The sequence below is a fragment of the Limanda limanda genome, chromosome 11 (genome assembly GCF_963576545.1).
Source record: "Limanda limanda chromosome 11, fLimLim1.1, whole genome shotgun sequence".
Taxonomy (NCBI): Eukaryota; Metazoa; Chordata; class Actinopteri; order Pleuronectiformes; family Pleuronectidae; genus Limanda; species Limanda limanda.
In genome coordinates this window covers 11216020-11233717 of record NC_083646.1, presented here as the reverse complement: position 1 = coordinate 11233717, position 17698 = coordinate 11216020, and the positions used below count along the sequence as shown (strand labels likewise).

Here is a 17698-nt window from a genome sequence, read left to right as displayed (position 1 = left end):
CACACACACACACACATTGGTGGTTCTCAGCCTCCTGCTGGTTTTAACAGCCCACCAGAGTCCAGTCTCAGCGTGTTGTAACATGCTGACTCCTGCCATATCCCTCAAATCCCTTTCAATTAGAAGGTCCTACGCTTGTCCTTCGACTCTGTGCAAACCCAGGGTACAAAACACGCCCACACACGCACAAACACACACACACACTCTCACACACTCACATGCTTAGAGCTTCCTCACAGACCCCCATATGTATCTACACGCTTCTTGCATAAACCCTATTCCACACGCATACACACCCACCCACAATGAGGAGAACATGCCTGTATCTGCCTATTATGCACATCCATGCTGTTGGCTCTCCCTGAATATTTAATGCTCTCTGTTCAAGACTGCAGCATTACCTAGAGCCCGGGAGCGCACACCCATCTTGCTTTACTGGAGCACTGCAGACGAGTATTGAAGGTTGTCCTGCTTTAGCTTGGCTCGTTCCTGCGCACAGAGCTTGATGTTCCAGGTTACTGTCGGAAGTCAATGAACATTTATAACCATCATCGACAGCTGATAAAGGATGTTGTTTCAGGTCTAAGTGGTTCCCAGTCCTCACACTTATGTCCCAAGATAGTCTAAGAACTTGTAAAGTGGGAAGTGGAGGACCTTGACAGTTTTTTTCCAGCATGCACTTGTCTGGTTATCTGTTTTATACAAGCTGCTTTCAGGTACCCACCTTAACGTTCTCCTGATATTTTCTGGAGGAGCCGTAGGTAAGAACGCATTGGAAGAGAGCTGCTTCAGCATTTTCTGGAGCTGCCAGCCCCCTAGTAAAATCCCTGGAAAATGTCAGAGTGAGGCCAAGTGAGAATGCAGCGTGTAAATCACGGGCGTATCACTTATGTTTCATCTGATGGACACAAAGCTGAACAAAATATCTCAGGGAAAGAGTTGCTTTACGAGTAGAAGACACCAGTGAAGATGTCAACTTGGAAAGATAAAAAAGAGATTTAAGATATTTTGAAGATAAGGGCAGATTCTGGTGTCTATGTGCTTTAAACAAAAACATGGAATTTATATGTCACTTCCTGCCTCTGGCCTTTTCTTGTTGTTGCGAACGTGTCTATTTTGGACAATCTCCTGCTGTGCTCTTCATACTGTATATGAATATGTCTGAAAATGGCTTGAGAGTAGAGTGATCTTCCATAACTTTCTCTGTTTGCTGTGTGTGTTCCCTCGAGTGGGGTTTTGATTGAATGTGTGTTGTGGAGCTGCGGTCAGAGCTGTGGTCTCTGCCAGCACTTAGAAGTTGCAGGAAGCTGCCAAACTTACTTTACTATGTGTGCCTAACTTTACTGTGTATCTTCCTGTATTTATGTGTAGGTGTGCATAGGTATACAGTATGTATGCACACTTTCTTTTTGCGTACATCACCTCAGTGGCGCCTGTCACGACTGTTAGACGTGACTTTTATCAGGCGATCGTGCCAAGATGTGTCAAGTTTCACACAAAAAAAGGGACTCTGAATCTTCTTAGGTGTGGTTCTGCCTTGTGCTGCTTTCAAACGTCTGGCACAAACAGCCAACACATCCTGAGTGCTGATAAACAATGCAAAGAAACTGGGAAAACAATGGAGGCTTGACAGACATTTTCAGGTCAACGGTGGACACAGAGCACTGAGGTCTCACACCATCATCCAAGGACAGGTTTTAAAAACCCCACTGAAGTGGCATCTGTTGCAATGTGCCTGCTGTGTGATTGCTATACAATGTGCAAATGTGTCTAAAAAATTGATTTTCACCAGTGTGCGTGAAAAAAAACTTCCAGGTTGCCACTAAAACACCTCCGTCACCACAAATCCCCAAGTGTGTGCATCTGTGAGCCACTCGCTCTCCTACTCCTCAAAGGCGATAGTCTGTATGTACGCTGGAGTAATTTAATTTGATGTATAAATTGACACTAAAATAAATTACTCGTAGGAACGTATATGTGCATAAGCACCGCAGCCTCATTAATCAGTGAAGCCTTTTTACATGCACATATTTGTCAGGTAATTGCTCCCAATACACATAACCATAAATGTGAGGGCTTGGTGTTTTAAAATTAAGCGAGTGAGCAGACTGTTATTTCAGATTTTATATCTTCACTGTGTATTTGCAATGATGTGAAAATACTAAATAAACAAATAATATTTATAAATGTTAAACACTGTATTTGAGGCTTTAAAAAAAACCCTGTTAATCTCCTGTTTTTAGCTGATTTGGCAACACCATCACTATCTGCACCTTAACATATTCATAAATACCATTTCTAATTTAAAGTAATTAGTAGCATTATTAATTTCAAATATGTTTTTATTTAAACGATCTTAAAATGTGCACATAAATACTGTGAAGCCTCCACTAATGCTGACTCTCATCTGTGTGACCGACGTAGAAATCGGGAGGAAAGTCTTTTAACTACAGAATCTTTATCATTGTGCTTCAAGCCAAACAATTTAAACCCAATATTGAGTGTTTTTTATGTACACTTCATCCCTCCGGACAGTTCAGACACGTTTATTGAATCATAAAACTAACTTTAAAGATGTAAGCCACTGCTGAACAACGGATATTAAATTAAATTTGATTAGCTGTCTATCTGTAAGCGACTTTACAAAGTAAGGGAGTGGTGACATCTTCCTCCCATCCATATTCTGTTTGATTAATTTTCTTACTCTTCTTCATAAAAAAAGCATCCAATATAATGAATATGTGTCACTTGTTAAATCACATATACACAAACCTTAATGTAGTAACTATAAGATATCTTTAATTATATTTGAAAATGATATATTGAACTAATCTACACTACAAAATGATCCAAACTTGAATGTATGATCCCAGAATTAGATTATTGTTCGATAGACTCTGTATGACCTTGTCCTTTGGTTGTATGATCTATATGCTGTGTTGGCCTCGAAACTGGTATTGTTGAATTGATGTATTGAGCAATCCCTATAGAGCTGAACAGCTGCCATTTGCAGTCCAGTAAACAGGTCTTATAATACATCCATGGTCAAAGTTCATAACAACCATCTTCCTTCTAACTTTCCTGTATGGCGTCTAACACATTGACCGACAAAATGCTATATCAAGTAACTCCAACCTTATCTGTCCAATCTACTGAGGTAATCATATCACTGTAAAGGGTTTAAATATTGAGTTATCGCTAGACAGAATAGACAGACTTTCCAACAGAGGGTTCCTGGAGGACGCTGAGAGTCAAAACACAAAATTTCACTAAACACACAGCAATGGTAAATGGACTGTAATAATATAACACTTATCTAGTCTTATTTACCACTAATAGCTCCTGACAGTACAAGTCATATTCACCCATTTATACAGCACTTCTATGCACAGTGCTTTTTAAAAAAAAATCACATTTATACACTGCGGGCCGAGCCATCAGGGGCGATGTGGGGGTTCAGTGTCTGCATGGTTTCTAGCCATGCAGCGACCTTTAGGTTAGCGGTGATTAGTGGACGACACGCTCTTCCTCCTGAGCCACAGCTAGCCCCAGCATTCCTCCAGGAACTACGACACACAACATACATTTATTTATTTCCTTGGTGGTCCTGTCTGCACCAAACCTTAATAAAAAAAAATGTTTTGCAACATAGCAGACCTGAATACCAAGTTTAACAAGCATTATGTAAATTAGACATTTTTTACAACAAATAAAAAGTGCCTCTCCCTCCTCCTCATCTTGAGACACGGAAAATGTGGGATGACTTGTTTTTTTTGTTAATCCTTGCTTTGTGTTAATAAGTGTAACATGGTTTTGCTTACAGAGAAATGGTTCTTTCAATTAAAAAAAAGAAAATAATGATTGTTGTTTATACTAAGCTCTACTACGCCCCTCTCTAATGTTTCTCTCTCCTGTTCCCCCAGGTAGGCTGGTGGGAGAATGGCGTGCTGAGGCTCCGGTACCCGGCCTGGTCCCGCTACGGGCCGTTCCTTAAACCACCTGATGATGCCCAGCACCTGCGTGTTGTCACTCTGGAGGAAAGGCCATTTGTCATCGTGGAGCTGGCGGACGCAGCGTCGGGAACCTGCATCCGTGACTCAGTGCCCTGCAGACGACCCCTCAATGCCAGGTTTGATTTCACTAAAGATGAGTTGTTAATTGATATGTCTAACTATGCATTTGATGTCACTAACTACATATGAAAAAAGAAAATCCCTGAGGAGTATTGTGGGAAAGTAATAAGAAGAAAAGTAGCTTCTCTTCTTTATTTACCGCTGTAATGAATGGAGTTCCTGAGCTCTCATGATGCCGTCCGATGGAGGGGACATCAATCACCTATCAAAACTGTGGCCTCTTCACTCCCCAACCATGATCAATAACAGACTCCTCTCCAGAGGATCAGTGGAATGACTCAGGGGTCTGAATCAGATATGACCACAGTGGAGCTTTAAGGTTCATCAGCCTCCGAAGGGATGACGGCCCCTGTCTTCCACTGCTCGATCAAACCTGTCACCGAGGGCTCGGCCACCATCCAGCTCCCTGTTTGTGACCACTTCCTCCTGAGTGCCTCCTTTTCCTTTTTCCTTTGTTTCATTTCCCCTCTATTTCATTTTGGAATCCATCCAATTTTGAAATGCACTGTTACAATTAAATAAGGATGAGGTTTTTTTTGGCTTTTTGTTTTATTTGTTTCCTTTACAATCCCCCCCTCCCTCCCCTCTTTTAACTCTTTCCAGTTCCATCCATGAGGGCGTGGCTCCCATGAAGCAGTGCTGCAAAGGCTTCTGCATTGACATCCTCAAGAGACTGGCCAAGATTGTTGGCTTCACCTATGACCTTTACCTAGTGACCAATGGGAAACACGGGAAGAAAATTGATGGAGTTTGGAACGGCATGATTGGAGAGGCAAGTCTCAGTGTGTGTGTGTGTGTGTGTGTGTGTGTGTGTGTGTGTGTGTGTGTGTGGTTATCTGCCCTTATGACAAAGTGTTTTCAATGTGGAAGGGCGTGTGTCTGTGTGTGCGTGCGTTGATATTTGTGCCTCTGCATACTTTGTGTTGTATTTTCAGCCAACAAGTGGCACAGTGGCATTCCTCCTGCACCTGTGCACCTGTGTTCCAGGTGAATGTGCGTCACGTCAATTGCTGTGAGAGTTATGGCCACTAAATCACTGCTATTACACACACACACACACACACACACACACACACACACACACACACACACACACACACACACACACACAGACAAATGTACATACAGTACTCACACATATCCTGTAATAGAAGCGTTATACATTCAGATTGAAGCATAAGCCATGCAGTGAACACATAGTCTCCTGCAAACACATCCCTACAGTGTCTCTATCTGCAGAGACACTCTTTGAGACACGCTAACAGCACACACGCTGGCGGACACCCCTGGCTAGTTGCGATTAGTCCTTGATATTTTCTTGGCAATACTCACGGAGGTTCATGATCCCCCATCAAGACAAGACACAACCTGCTGGCAGAAAAATAAAAAAAACAGGCACAAACACCCACAGATGGAGAGAACCGACACACATGCTCACACACACACACACTGCGGTCGATATGGAGGCTGCTGTTTCATTGAAGCCACACGCTGTTTCTATCTCGGTCTCGGAGGGAACTAGCCAAACACCAGTTGTCATGGGCTCCAGAACAGTTCCCCTGCACTCTCCCGTGTGCTCATTTATATTAATCTATTCTGACGTGTAAGAGTCCAAGTAAATTTTGTTTTCCCAAACTAATGTCGGTCTTTTGATCAGCCTGCCATTCTTTGATCAGGTAATCCAGGGACTTGGCGAAGTTGAGAGGGCGCTTTGCTTTCCGCTCCGCTTCATTTTTTCTGCTGATTTGCTCTGAAGAGTGGATGTGCCATGTCTAATGTAGATTAACGTTTCACTTGTACAATCAGCCGACACAGCGGTTTCCAGGTTTTTCTACACGGTGGCACGGGGATGAAGGGCCCAAGAGACGTTCACTGTTTGTACAGGCCTGTCTCCTTGGCCCATATCATTCAAGGTTGTACGAAGGGTCAGGGTGCAGACAATTCAATGTCTCACCTGCAGGAGACAAACCTCTCTGGACTGTTGAGGACAGTCCTTGTCTCTCTATCACCTCCACAAGAATTACCTTTAATTAGATTTCTCTGTTGTCCCCTTCAGGTGGTTTACAAGCGAGCGGACATGGCCATCGGCTCGCTGACTATCAATGAGGAGCGGTCGGAGGTTGTGGATTTTTCCGTCCCTTTTGTGGAGACGGGGATCAGTGTCATGGTCTCCCGTAGCAACGGAACTGTATCACCATCAGCTTTCTTAGGTAAGAGGCTCTGTTTACGGCCGGCAGGCTAAGTGGCGTGCAGGACCTAATCTAATTGTAAAGCGTTGAGTTTGCATAAAACACCTCAGCGTTTGGCTGCTGGTCTTTACATTTAAATTAGCCGTTACTTTTTCTTAGCTGCTTGTGTCTTCACAACTTATAGTTTCACTCCGTCAGCAGTCTCAAGGCTCCAGCAGGAGAGCAGTGTTATTGGCCTATAGACTGCAGTGAGAAGATTGTAAAAAAGTAACAAAGCGTTTATGGACTTATGGAGAATACTGTACGTTTGCCCCAATGGTCACATTTTTCACAGCACATATATACTGTATGTCTACTTTATACACTTGAAAAATTCTTGTCCATTCTATTGATGAGAATAATACTATTGTACTAAAATAATGTATTTATAATGTAACACCAAACAGTTAATTAAGTAAGTATGTGCTTTTTGGTTTTCCTTTAAAGAGCCCTACAGCCCAGCAGTGTGGGTGATGATGTTCGTCATGTGCCTGACTGTGGTCGCTGTGACCGTCTTTATTTTTGAGTTCTTCAGCCCTGTGGGCTACAACCGCAGTCTCCAGAATGGCAAGAGTGAGTGATGGGTCTAAGCTGTTTCTCCAAGCATGAACCATGGCTCTGCCTGCGCTGTGGATCCATGGCCACATGGACCAAATGGACACTGAACACACTCCTGGAATGTGGTTAAGCAAATTAATTGTCAAGTTTTCTGTTTCATTGAAGTTTGTTTTCTTAGTGTCAGTTACATTCAAAATGAAGCGATGGTCAGGCTTGAGTCTCTGACTGTGAGTGGGGAGCACAGTATGTTGAACTGCGTCCAAGTTCTTCTTGATATTGAAGCAGCTTTTTATTATTCAACAGCATCGTTTGTACCCCTGTGATATTCAGTACCCCTGATGCCAATATTCAGCCTGACTCGCCTATTTTACTGCATGATTGCTGTGCTCTACATAATTTTAGCCTTCTGTCATCCCCTCATATATCCCCTCTTTTTCACTCTTATCTCTCCCCTTCCTTCCTCTGTTGCTCCCGTCCTATACAAGCAGGAGTGTGTGAGACCTTTGAATGTTGATATTAACCATGTGCTTTAATCGCTGTAAGATCACTCAGCGGGAATGAAAATTGCCTTCCTTGAAAACCTATAGTTGCCGCCTTATGAGCGTTGGTGTCAAAAAGCCGGCGAGATATTTTCTTATACAGTAAACCCATTTTACGGATCATTCAGGAAAGTATCATTTGAATCTACATTCCATTGCTACTGTATACAGTTTTGTGTCATGTTCAAAAATAATGTTACCACCACTCACTAGACTCAAACGTCTTTCTTTATTTCTCACTCTTTTTTTCCCTCCATCATTGTGGGCAGAGGCTGGAGGGTCTACTTTCACTATAGGGAAGTCTGTATGGCTTTTATGGGCCATTGTCTTCAACAACTCTGTGCCGGTGGAGAACCCCAGAGGAACCACCAGCAAGATCATGGTGCTGATCTGGGCCTTCTTTGCCGTCATCTTTCTGGCCTCCTACACTGCTAACCTGGCCGCTTTCATGATCCAGGAGGAGTACATTGACACTGTGTCGGGCCTCTCGGACAAGAAGGTACTTCGTGGCTTGAATACTGATTAAGTGGGGAGAGCCGAAGGAGAATTAAAGTCTTATAGTGAGCCAAATCCCATGCATTTGAATGTTAAATTGATTAAAGCATAGGAATTTAGAAATGAATAAAATCTCATTTAACATGACTACATTACCACAGTTCCTGCATACATAAAAATACAGTGCTAAATACGACTTTAAGCCCACGGACCGGGCTCTTCTCAGAGATTCGGCTGTGCATGGAGTGTTGCGAGTTGGTCTGGAATGTGGACAGAAATAGGTCAGACAGATTGGTGCACAGCCTGGTGTGTCTCATGCCCCTTCCATCTTCCTCTCTCGCCTTCCCTTGCTGCGATAGTTTCAGCATCCCGAGGAGCAGTACCCACCTCTCAAGTTTGGCACGGTGCCCAACGGAAGCACGGAAAAGAATATCCGCTCCAACTACCCAGACATGCACCAGTACATGGGCAAATACAACCAGAGAGGAGTGGAGGATGCCATACTCAACCTAAAGACCGGGTCAGTTTGCCTTTCTCCATATCTTAACTTTTTTCTTTCTAGTAAAACTATATGGTTGTCTGCTTGACATATACAATCATTTCTGCTTTATAAAGTACAGACACTGTCAAAGACATTGTAAAACAACAACAACCGAGATGCTCACAACAATGATTACTTACAGACCCTCAAGTTGTAAAGGAAACATTAGCAGTAATTCTGCACTGACGAATCTCACCAAAACAAGGATCCTTTTTTTCAAAAGGCCAACTCAATATAAAGCCTTTATAAGAAAATCAAAAACAAACCAATCATTCTTTAATGGTTAATTTTCAGATAGTGGTTGTCACTCCAAAAGGGTTCAACTGAAATAGAGGTTAATAGAAGCCAAGCAATTGCATTAGTCAAAAATGAAAATGTAGGCATAATCCTGTCATGAGTAGACTTTCACTTTCACCTCTACCTTCTTTAGCATGGGCCTCTGGACTTTCAGTTTAGTCCAAACCAAAATAACAACTGTGAAGGTCGCTTGGACCAAGGTCCAGTCCAACCCAAGGGGTATTGGTCTGGATAAAATCCGAACCATGGTTCACTTTATTTGCATATTTGGGTGAAGAATAGTTTTGGGATATTTCGGCCTTTCGGACTAATTGTAGGAAGTTGAGACAGCGTTGAACTACAGAAGAAGGGAGAGAAGCGGAAGCGGCTTTCAAGATAGCTTGGGGACAATTTTAATGTTTTAACGAAAGGATGTTCACGTTGCTGTTAGTAAAACCACGATGTTCTTACAGTGGTAATAAATTAATGAAGTGAATAAAAGGAAAAGTGTGCTTTCTACAATACAATAGGATAATTAAAATCACACGCCAATGTCAGAAACATACCAGATAGAGATCAAAGCAAATGTTTGTGACAATAGTCCAGGTGGGAGGACTTCCTATGATTTTAACAACAATGTATTCTAAGATGCTGCCAATTGTAATCAGATCTTTCACAACCGATAATACAATGTAATCACAAAATTCATTCAACAAAGTGTATTTATGTGCATCAACCTATCAGATGATGATGATGCATTTGATCTAGATATTTATTAATTTGTTTTTATCTTTATTCTTTGTTCTTTATTTGAATTGTGCTCATTTCTGTACTAGCAGGCGATCATATAATCTGTGTGGCGCTCGTTTCAACCCAGTCCAACATTTCACATCTCCTGTCGCTCTTCCTTCACCAGATTCTCTCACCTTTACACCTTCACTGCTATCTCCCCCCTCCCACACAGTGCGAGCAGCGTTTCCCTCTCCTCTTTCTAGTAAAATCTCAATCACCCGTCACGTGTTGGATAATCCCAGTTTACTTTATCCTAAGCCTCTGTCATCGTTTCTCCCTCCCCATTGCCTTGCCGCCACAATTATAACTCAGCGTTAACATGCACAAAAAGCAAGAAACTCCTGCATCTCCCCTGCTCTCTCTTTCTGCTCCTTGGTTCTTATCTCTCCCTTTCTCTCACCCATCTTCTGCCCTGCAATTTCATCTTTTCTCCCCTTTCTCCTTTTGGTCCATTCTTTCCCCGCCCAGTGTGCTTTCTCTGCGTGTCTGTATTTAAACTTTATAATCCTCATCACTCTCTGGCTCTATCCCATGTCTTTTCCCCCTGAAGTGTGTAAATCTCCCCCCTCTCCCTCTCTCTCCCTCTCTCTCCCTGTCACTGCGCTCTTCGCACCATATAAATCCCCACCCTCCTGCTCTCCACCTCCTCCTCCACCACCTTGCCACTAACTCTTACTCACACATCTTTCCCTGATCTCTGCCTTATTATATTCTCCTTGTGTTTTCCCTCTTTCCGCCAAGCCTGCTTTACTATTCCAGCCTTCCCTCCTTTTTCTTGTTATGATTTAACTTTGTATGCCCTTTCTATTATTGTGTGCCTGTCTGCCGTGTACTTCTGCACCGCGCCTGCCTTCCCAGGTACATCGCAAAGATCCACCTTTACACCTCCTCCCCTGCTTCAGCCGGTCTCTCCATCCCTCTGCTCGCTCTCTCCCCATTAAATGATGAATGAATTTTCCCTTGATCCCTTTACAGGAAACTGGATGCTTTTATTTATGATGCTGCAGTATTGAACTATATGGCCAGGAAGGACGAAGGTTGTAAGGTGAGGACTAACCCACAACAGCGCCGTTGCTCACACACTGCAGACTCCACATGTACGTTTGCCTCTGTCATTTTTCTTTATATATCTGAACACTGTCCCTTTTCCAAGGTGATGACCATAGGCTCGGGGAAGGTTTTTGCCACCACAGGCTACGGTATCGCCCTGCACAAAAACTCACGCTGGAAACGTCCTCTTGACCTGGCCCTGCTGCAGCTGGTGGGAGATGGTAAGAGCTCTGTGTGGGAAAGGGAGGGTGGAGAGGAAAAAATAATTAGGACATCAGAGGGGCAAATGGAAGGTTATGGGTAAAATGGCTTGACAGAGAAACGATGGGGGGTGGACGCAGGACACGGGGTAGATGAATGAGAGGATGTGGAGAAGTGGATGGGGGAGTGTAAGGTGTGGAGAGAGTAATGGCTGTGAGGGGTTTTGATTGTGACAGAGGGAATAATGGTGTGTAGGAGAGGGCTGATGGTGCTGCTAAAGAGGTTTGTAGGTCTCTTTATTGGTTCGAAGAGAGGATGAGAAATAAACGAGGGGGTGGGAGGAAGAACGATGTTAGTTGTTCATCTTGAGCTTTGCAAAAATGACTTAATTCTGATGGTGAAGGTGCACGAGCCCTTGCTGCTTTTCACTCAATTCTCTATCCGACTTTCACTCTCTTTGCCGTTTTCTCGCTCCGGCTGCTGCTGCTAAAAAAAAGGGGATTTACTTGTGTGAGTCAATGTTGTAAAAAAAAGGAACATCACAACTTGTGCGGTGACAGATTTACACTCATTAGAGATTAGCTGAGACAGACATGGGGAGAGAGGAAGTGTGAGGAAGGAAAAAACTGAGGAGAAACACCTGAAAGCAAACCCGGAACACGAGGTGTGGAAAGACTGAGCTGAGGCAAAAAGAGTGATATAGAATATAGATCAAATTATTAAATAATTGAAAGCTACAGTACGAGAGCACTGTTGGAATGTTGTTCGTCCGCTGCACAGCCTTGTGCCTTGGATTAATCCTCGGGAGGACGTTTCTCTTGTGTTTTACAGAGAGATTCTGTTTTTAGCAATAGCTGCCACTACACAAATGCTCGATTGTCATTTCACACAGTCCGCCACACGCATTTATTGTCTCAATCGGTTGCTGCTCGTTTGGCTTATCCTCATGTTTTAAATCAGCTCTGCTTATGGCGTGGCGGACAAAGTCCTCTAGCTGTTTCTGGCGTGCAGACACTTTAGCTGCTTACACACTGATAATGCCAATTTGGTGCCAAGATCTATTAAACGAGACTGACGTCTGGAGCTGAAAGAGGGATGTGTGTCTGTGTGTGGAGGAAAAAACGAGGAGCCCAGACAGCCATGACCGTGTCTGTTGTTGTTTGTTTAAATTCTTGGTGCGTGCCCTTGTCCTTGAGCAGCAAAAGCTCAAACATCAGCTGTGTAAGCCGCATGGATCTGGTTACAGGGTGGCGGAGAATGGGGGTTCTGGTTATAGGTAGGCATTATTGGAGTGGATTACTAAGGAAGAGGATTAGTTTGTTTGGATGTAGAGGGAGGGAGTGGAGGGAGGGAGTGTGGGGTGGGGGGTGGGGGGCGCTCACATTCAGCGTGCCCTCTCAACAATCACCCCCGCGGCTCAAGGACTCAGCATCACACCTTCAGCTGGGCTAAATCATGTCACAGTGTTACATCATTATTGTGCCATGCTGTGTTGAGTCATATCACTTTACAACTGCATTAGAGGATAGAGGGACACTAGAGGAGTGCGCCGCTGCTTTGTCAACCCTGTGAGTGTATTGTTCTGCTCGCTGTAGCCTCTGGTGATTCATACCAGGGCTTTAATAGATGGTCCATTGATCTCACTACAACTTGCTTCCTGATAAAGGGAAGAACTCCAGAGCAGCAAGATTCCTCTTTTTTTTCTTCTTATCAGATCCACCTCTATTTTTTTTTGCATAGCATCAGGATTTTGATACCGAGAATATATTATTCAGTGAGCAGATGCAAAAAAAAAAAAAAGAATGGTAAGAGGCTTGGTTTGCAGCTCTTGGCTTTTTCTTTTTTTTCTGAAATCTTGCAGTGAATGCCGAGAGGTTTGTCATGTTGTGGTAAAAGCCGCGGATTGGACGGGTCGTGGTTTACTGCTCAACAACTGTGGACCTCGGGCGTCTCTGGACATGTCTGGCGTCGTGCCACATTTGGCACACTGCAAAAGTGAAAGCACGCAAATAGCGTTTCTTTTATTAAATAAAGTCTTTGTGGTGCGTGCCAGCTTTGCGTTTGCAGTGTGCCAACTCTACCTGACCTGACCTGCCAGGAACGACAGAGGTGGAGTGTGGATTTGACACACCTGTCAGCTTTGGCAGGCCTGAGCTGGCTGCGACTGAGAGGTAGAGACAACTGCCATCACAAAGGTCTGAGGGAGGGAAGAATTAGGCGCAGCGAGCCGAGAGTCAGATTGTAAAAAAGAGGGAGACGAAGACGCACAAGATGAATCACGGAAAGTCAAATGGCAGGAAAAGCCAGGAGATGAGACTTAGAGCTTACAGAAAAGGATTTGGCTGGGACTTGTGAAGTGGAGGGCAGACACGAGACTACCTGTTTATCTGCACCCTTCACTAGGGCACTCGCCATTTTCACATCAGGCTCCTGTTCGGACACATCGCTGCGACTGAAGGTCAACGACACCGATAAATCCTACTCAGTTGGGCTCTGCTCTAAAGTTAAAAAACAGACCTTTGTGTCTCGGAATGTGAGACAGGGACTTGTTACCTGTATCCTGCCTGTGGACCGCGGCAGCTCTGTGTCCATCTGCCGCTCGAGCTGGAGGCCACGGCTGATTGGCTAATGATGTTCTACAGGAGACGCATTAGCCACATCCCACAGATGAGTGAGTCGGCTTCATCTTAGCTACACGAGCAACGGCTAATGACGGCACGAATGAGAAGGCTTAAGTTTTCGCAGCGTTGCAGGTGGATGTGCGACTTGTCAGCATTTAAACTCTGCTCCACCCGTTTGACTTGACTAGTTCAGAGAGACTGTAATATGCAGTAAAATGCAACCTTCAGACCTGGTTATTGCGGCGCTGCTCATCCTGCCTTTTCTATTAGTGTAACAGAAAGCTCTCATTACGAGTCCTGCTGAAGAATACGCCTCTTTAATTCCATCGTGAATCATGCGCCGCATCTTCTGGCTGTCCATCACTATGGTTACACCGGCAGCTGCCACATCCAATCAAACGTTTAGCGGGCCAGTGTGGCTCCGTCAGGCCGGTGAGATCATAAATGAAAAGGCAGAGTTCTGCGTTAAAGTGGTCTTGCCTGGTTCCTGGTAGGTTAACAGATGGGAATCTTGAATCCCCGAGAGCTTACCACCTTGATGGAGATTCTGACCATCCCTCCAGCACAATTAAATGATTATGATCTTCTCCTCTGCCTCTGTCTCTGTCCCGCCCTATCGGTGCTCACTCTCTCTTCACACTTCTCCCTCTTTTTCCTCTCCTCTTATCCTCAAGCCGAGGAGTGTTCCCTCTGTTTGTCATAATGACACAATCTCAGCCTCTCTTCCTCCATCTCGGCTTCCCTTGTTCCCGCTACCTCTAACTCCGTCTGTCTCTCTGTCTGTATCATTTCCCTTGATGCGCTCGTGGACAGAGAAAGAATACCTCTCCCTCCCTCTCTTTATAAAAGTCCCCTTATAAAATATTCTTCCCAACTCTCTTATTACTTCTCTCCCGCTCTCGTTCCGGCCGGCCCTCTCACTGTCGCTCCTGGTCTCCCTCTCTCCTCCTCTCCTCATTTACTCGGGGTTACAATGTTGAGATTAGGTTGTCGGTGCCATTTTACTTCTCAGTGCTAGTCATTGTTTTGGACTCTCTCCCTCTGTATCTCAGTGTCCTTCCTCTTTGTTACTTTGGACACTGCATTTCTTTTTGTTTTTACTGACCTCTGGACTTGAGGAGACACCTTGGATAATGGGCAAACACCAGAAAATACTGTGTACCTGTACTTTACCGCTTATTATCCCTGTCGTATCTAGCTATCTCTGTCTCTCTCTCCGTGTCTGTTTTTCTGTACAATCTCGAAATAACCCCAAGCCTCCCAGCCTTAATTCGTCTATCCAACATGATCCCTTCTCTCATCTCTTAACCCCTTTGTCTTGTCTTTTCCTATTTTTTTCCCCCTAGTGCACTTCAGTCCTGCTCGTCTACTCTGCTCCCTCCATTTCTCCCTCTCTCTCTCTTTGAAAGGCCTCTTTAATTGTACCCTCTTCTAACCTCATTCATTTCCGTTCCCTTTCCAGATGAGATTGAGATGCTGGAGCGCCTCTGGCTCTCTGGTATTTGCCATAATGACAAAATTGAGGTGATGAGCAGTAAACTGGATATTGACAACATGGCCGGGGTCTTCTACATGCTGCTGGTGGCCATGGGCCTGAGTCTGCTGGTGTTTGCCTGGGAACACTTGGTCTACTGGAAGCTGCGCCACTGCATGGCCACCAGTTCCGGCAAATTGGACTTTCTCCTTGCAATTAGCAGGGTAGGTGTTTTTTGTTCTCTGTGTGTGGTGTTTTTTCTGCACTAAATATCTTAAATTACAACCTTTTTTTGTGGCAAGTTTCCCTGTAAAGAGGGCTGCACTACAACAGGCAAGATCATCGTAAACCCATAATGCTGTGGATTACATTCACACACTTGTGTAACCACGTGTCTTTCATGCCTGTGTGTGCCCTTATCTATTACCCGTGTGTGAGTGTTTGAAAGTGTGAGTCTGGGGTCAATTCAATTCCACTCAGTCAATTCGCCAGATTAATTGAAATTCAATTCTGCTCACACCCTGGATATCCTGTTCCTTTGACAGTGACCTTGAGAGAAACAGCCCACACCGTATGCATGTGATTATTGTAGCCGTACTGATCATTTATCCCATTTCCTCACTGTGGTTATGATTTATGCATTTATGTATGTGTTTTCATGAACCAAACAATACACAGCAGTGATATAAATAGAAATGGCTATTTATTTGTAAAATAACAATCTTGCATTTCTTTGGAAAACTGGAACTAAATTGTGTTGCTGTTTTATGATTTATTTTTTCATCCACTTCCCTATTTCTCTCTCCCTTTCTCCATCACTTGTGTACATTCAATAAAATGTATTTTGTACGTGTGTGGCATATTTTCATCTGTACACAATACACATTTATGTTGTCAAACTTTCGCCATTTTATTTCTGCACAATTTTCCCCAAAGCATTGAATTTATTCAGAAAATACTGTTTACTACATTTCATTTTACTTAGTAAATCAGGTCTTATTTTATGTAGAGTTATTTAATTTATGTTTTCTGCGCTTCTTCTTCTTCTCAGGGCATGTATAGCTGTTGCAGCTTTGAGGATGAAACAGCACCAGGTGGAGCAAAATCTTTGCCCACTCATCACCATACGGCAATGGTGACAGTTCCATCCCAGCCACATGTTGTCTCAACGTCTATGACCAACCCGGTTATTGCAATGGTGCAACAGCAGCAACCACCGCAACAGCAGCAACCACAGACTGTCTACAAAACACCTCTACCAGGCTCACCTCCCACCATGATGCATTCTGGGACAGCACTGGGCCCCTCCAATACACCCATTGCTGGCGCACCCCTCCCTTGCACCACCTTTCTGCCTCGGCCAGATCGCAGACTGGCTGTGGTGGATCGCTGGAGACTGCCGAAAACGGCTCCAGCTACCAACCCTATGGCTGTGAGGTGGCCCGTCACTGACATGGGACCCTTTGCTCAGAAAGTCCCACCCAACTGGGCTCCAAGTGCTGGAGGTGCTGGGGGACTCGATGGTTATAAGAGATACTATGGTCCCATTGACCCTGAGGGACTGGGGCCCTGCATGGAGCAGCAGGCAGGGTCCCAGACCCCCAAGACTATGCCCAGGGGCCACCCCCAGCCACCTCCAGCCACTGTGGCTTTCTACTCAGAAAAGGGCATGGACCATGGGGTGGGGAAGAGGGTGGTGGGAGGTGGCAGCGGAGGTCAGGGGAAAGGGGCCGTTAAAGCTCTGGGCACTCCCAGAGTGCCTCCTAAGAGTCAGGCCCCTCTGCCTCCTACACCCCCACTGCCACACCCCTCTCCCCCTCTCCCCTCATCCTTCTGGAGGAAACGCAGACCCAAAAAGGCCAAAGAGCCTGGAGGGCCACTGTATGAGAACATTCTGCCCCTGGGGCGGAGGGGAGCAGCACGAGATGAAGTGAGGGAGGGAGGAGGGAGAAGGGCACGCCCGCTCTCTCCCCCGCTCTCACTTCCAGTGCCAGTACCCCTCAGCCCCTCCTATACACCTCCTTCTCCATCTGCGTCCTTGCACTATACGTCCTCGACGTCTTCGTCGACCACTTCATCCACATCCACATCTTCATCTGCTTCATCTTCTCGCTCCACCTCTCCCACCTACTCTTACAGCTCCTCCAGGAGCACACGAGACAGGACTGGAGGAATAGATGGAGAGGATGATGATGACGATGAGGAGCTGACAGAAGAGTCAAGCCTCCTCCTCGGCAGGGGGAGGGACAGAGAACGCTCAATCATCCGGCCTCGTTCCTTCAGCCACGGGCGCCTGCCACCACCCATACCCCCCAGAAAACCACGAACATCCTGGGGTGACAGAGAGAGAGAAAGAGAGAGAGGGGGGAGTCAACTATCTCAACTCCAAGAGTGGTGGGCAAGCTGGAGTGAAAGAGAGAGGAGTGGAGCGGGCGTTGATTCTGAGAGGCAAAAAAGGGAAAAGAAAAGGAGGAAAGAGAAGGAGAAAGAGAAGAAGAAGAAGAAAAAGAACAAAAAGAGGAAAAAGAGGGAAGAAAGGGAAAGAGAGCGAGAGAGAGAAAGGAAGCGGCGAAAGGTGAAAAAGAAGAAAAAGAAGGCACTGAAGACAGAGAAAAGGAGGAAATCAACTGGGGGGAAACGATCTGAGCCAGAGGAGGGAGATGGAGAGGCAGAGCGGGAAGGAGAGGCAGAAGGAAGGGAAGGAGAAATTCAAGACTACTCCTCCTTCTCTGCTCAGTATAGGAGCACATTTGGGGAGAAAGGGAGAGATTCCTGGGAAGGAGAGAGAGA

The 17698-nt window shown here is 45.1% G+C and overlaps 1 protein-coding gene across 1 annotated transcript in view; it reads left to right on the top strand.

The window, feature by feature from the left end:
• The window catches only part of LOC133014537 (glutamate receptor ionotropic, NMDA 2D), a 33840-nt gene that overhangs the window by 14695 nt on the left and 1447 nt on the right, over nt 1–17698 (top strand). Inside the window, exons 7-17 of the mRNA XM_061081802.1 lie at nt 3924–4129; nt 4737–4905; nt 6190–6343; nt 6809–6934; nt 7728–7957; nt 8313–8473; nt 10538–10607; nt 10716–10833; nt 14897–15132; nt 15960–16527; nt 16636–17504. Coding sequence (XP_060937785.1) covers nt 3924–4129; nt 4737–4905; nt 6190–6343; nt 6809–6934; nt 7728–7957; nt 8313–8473; nt 10538–10607; nt 10716–10833; nt 14897–15132; nt 15960–16527; nt 16636–17504 — 2907 coding nt within the window. The remainder of the gene's footprint in view (nt 1–3923; nt 4130–4736; nt 4906–6189; nt 6344–6808; nt 6935–7727; nt 7958–8312; nt 8474–10537; nt 10608–10715; nt 10834–14896; nt 15133–15959; nt 16528–16635; nt 17505–17698) is intronic.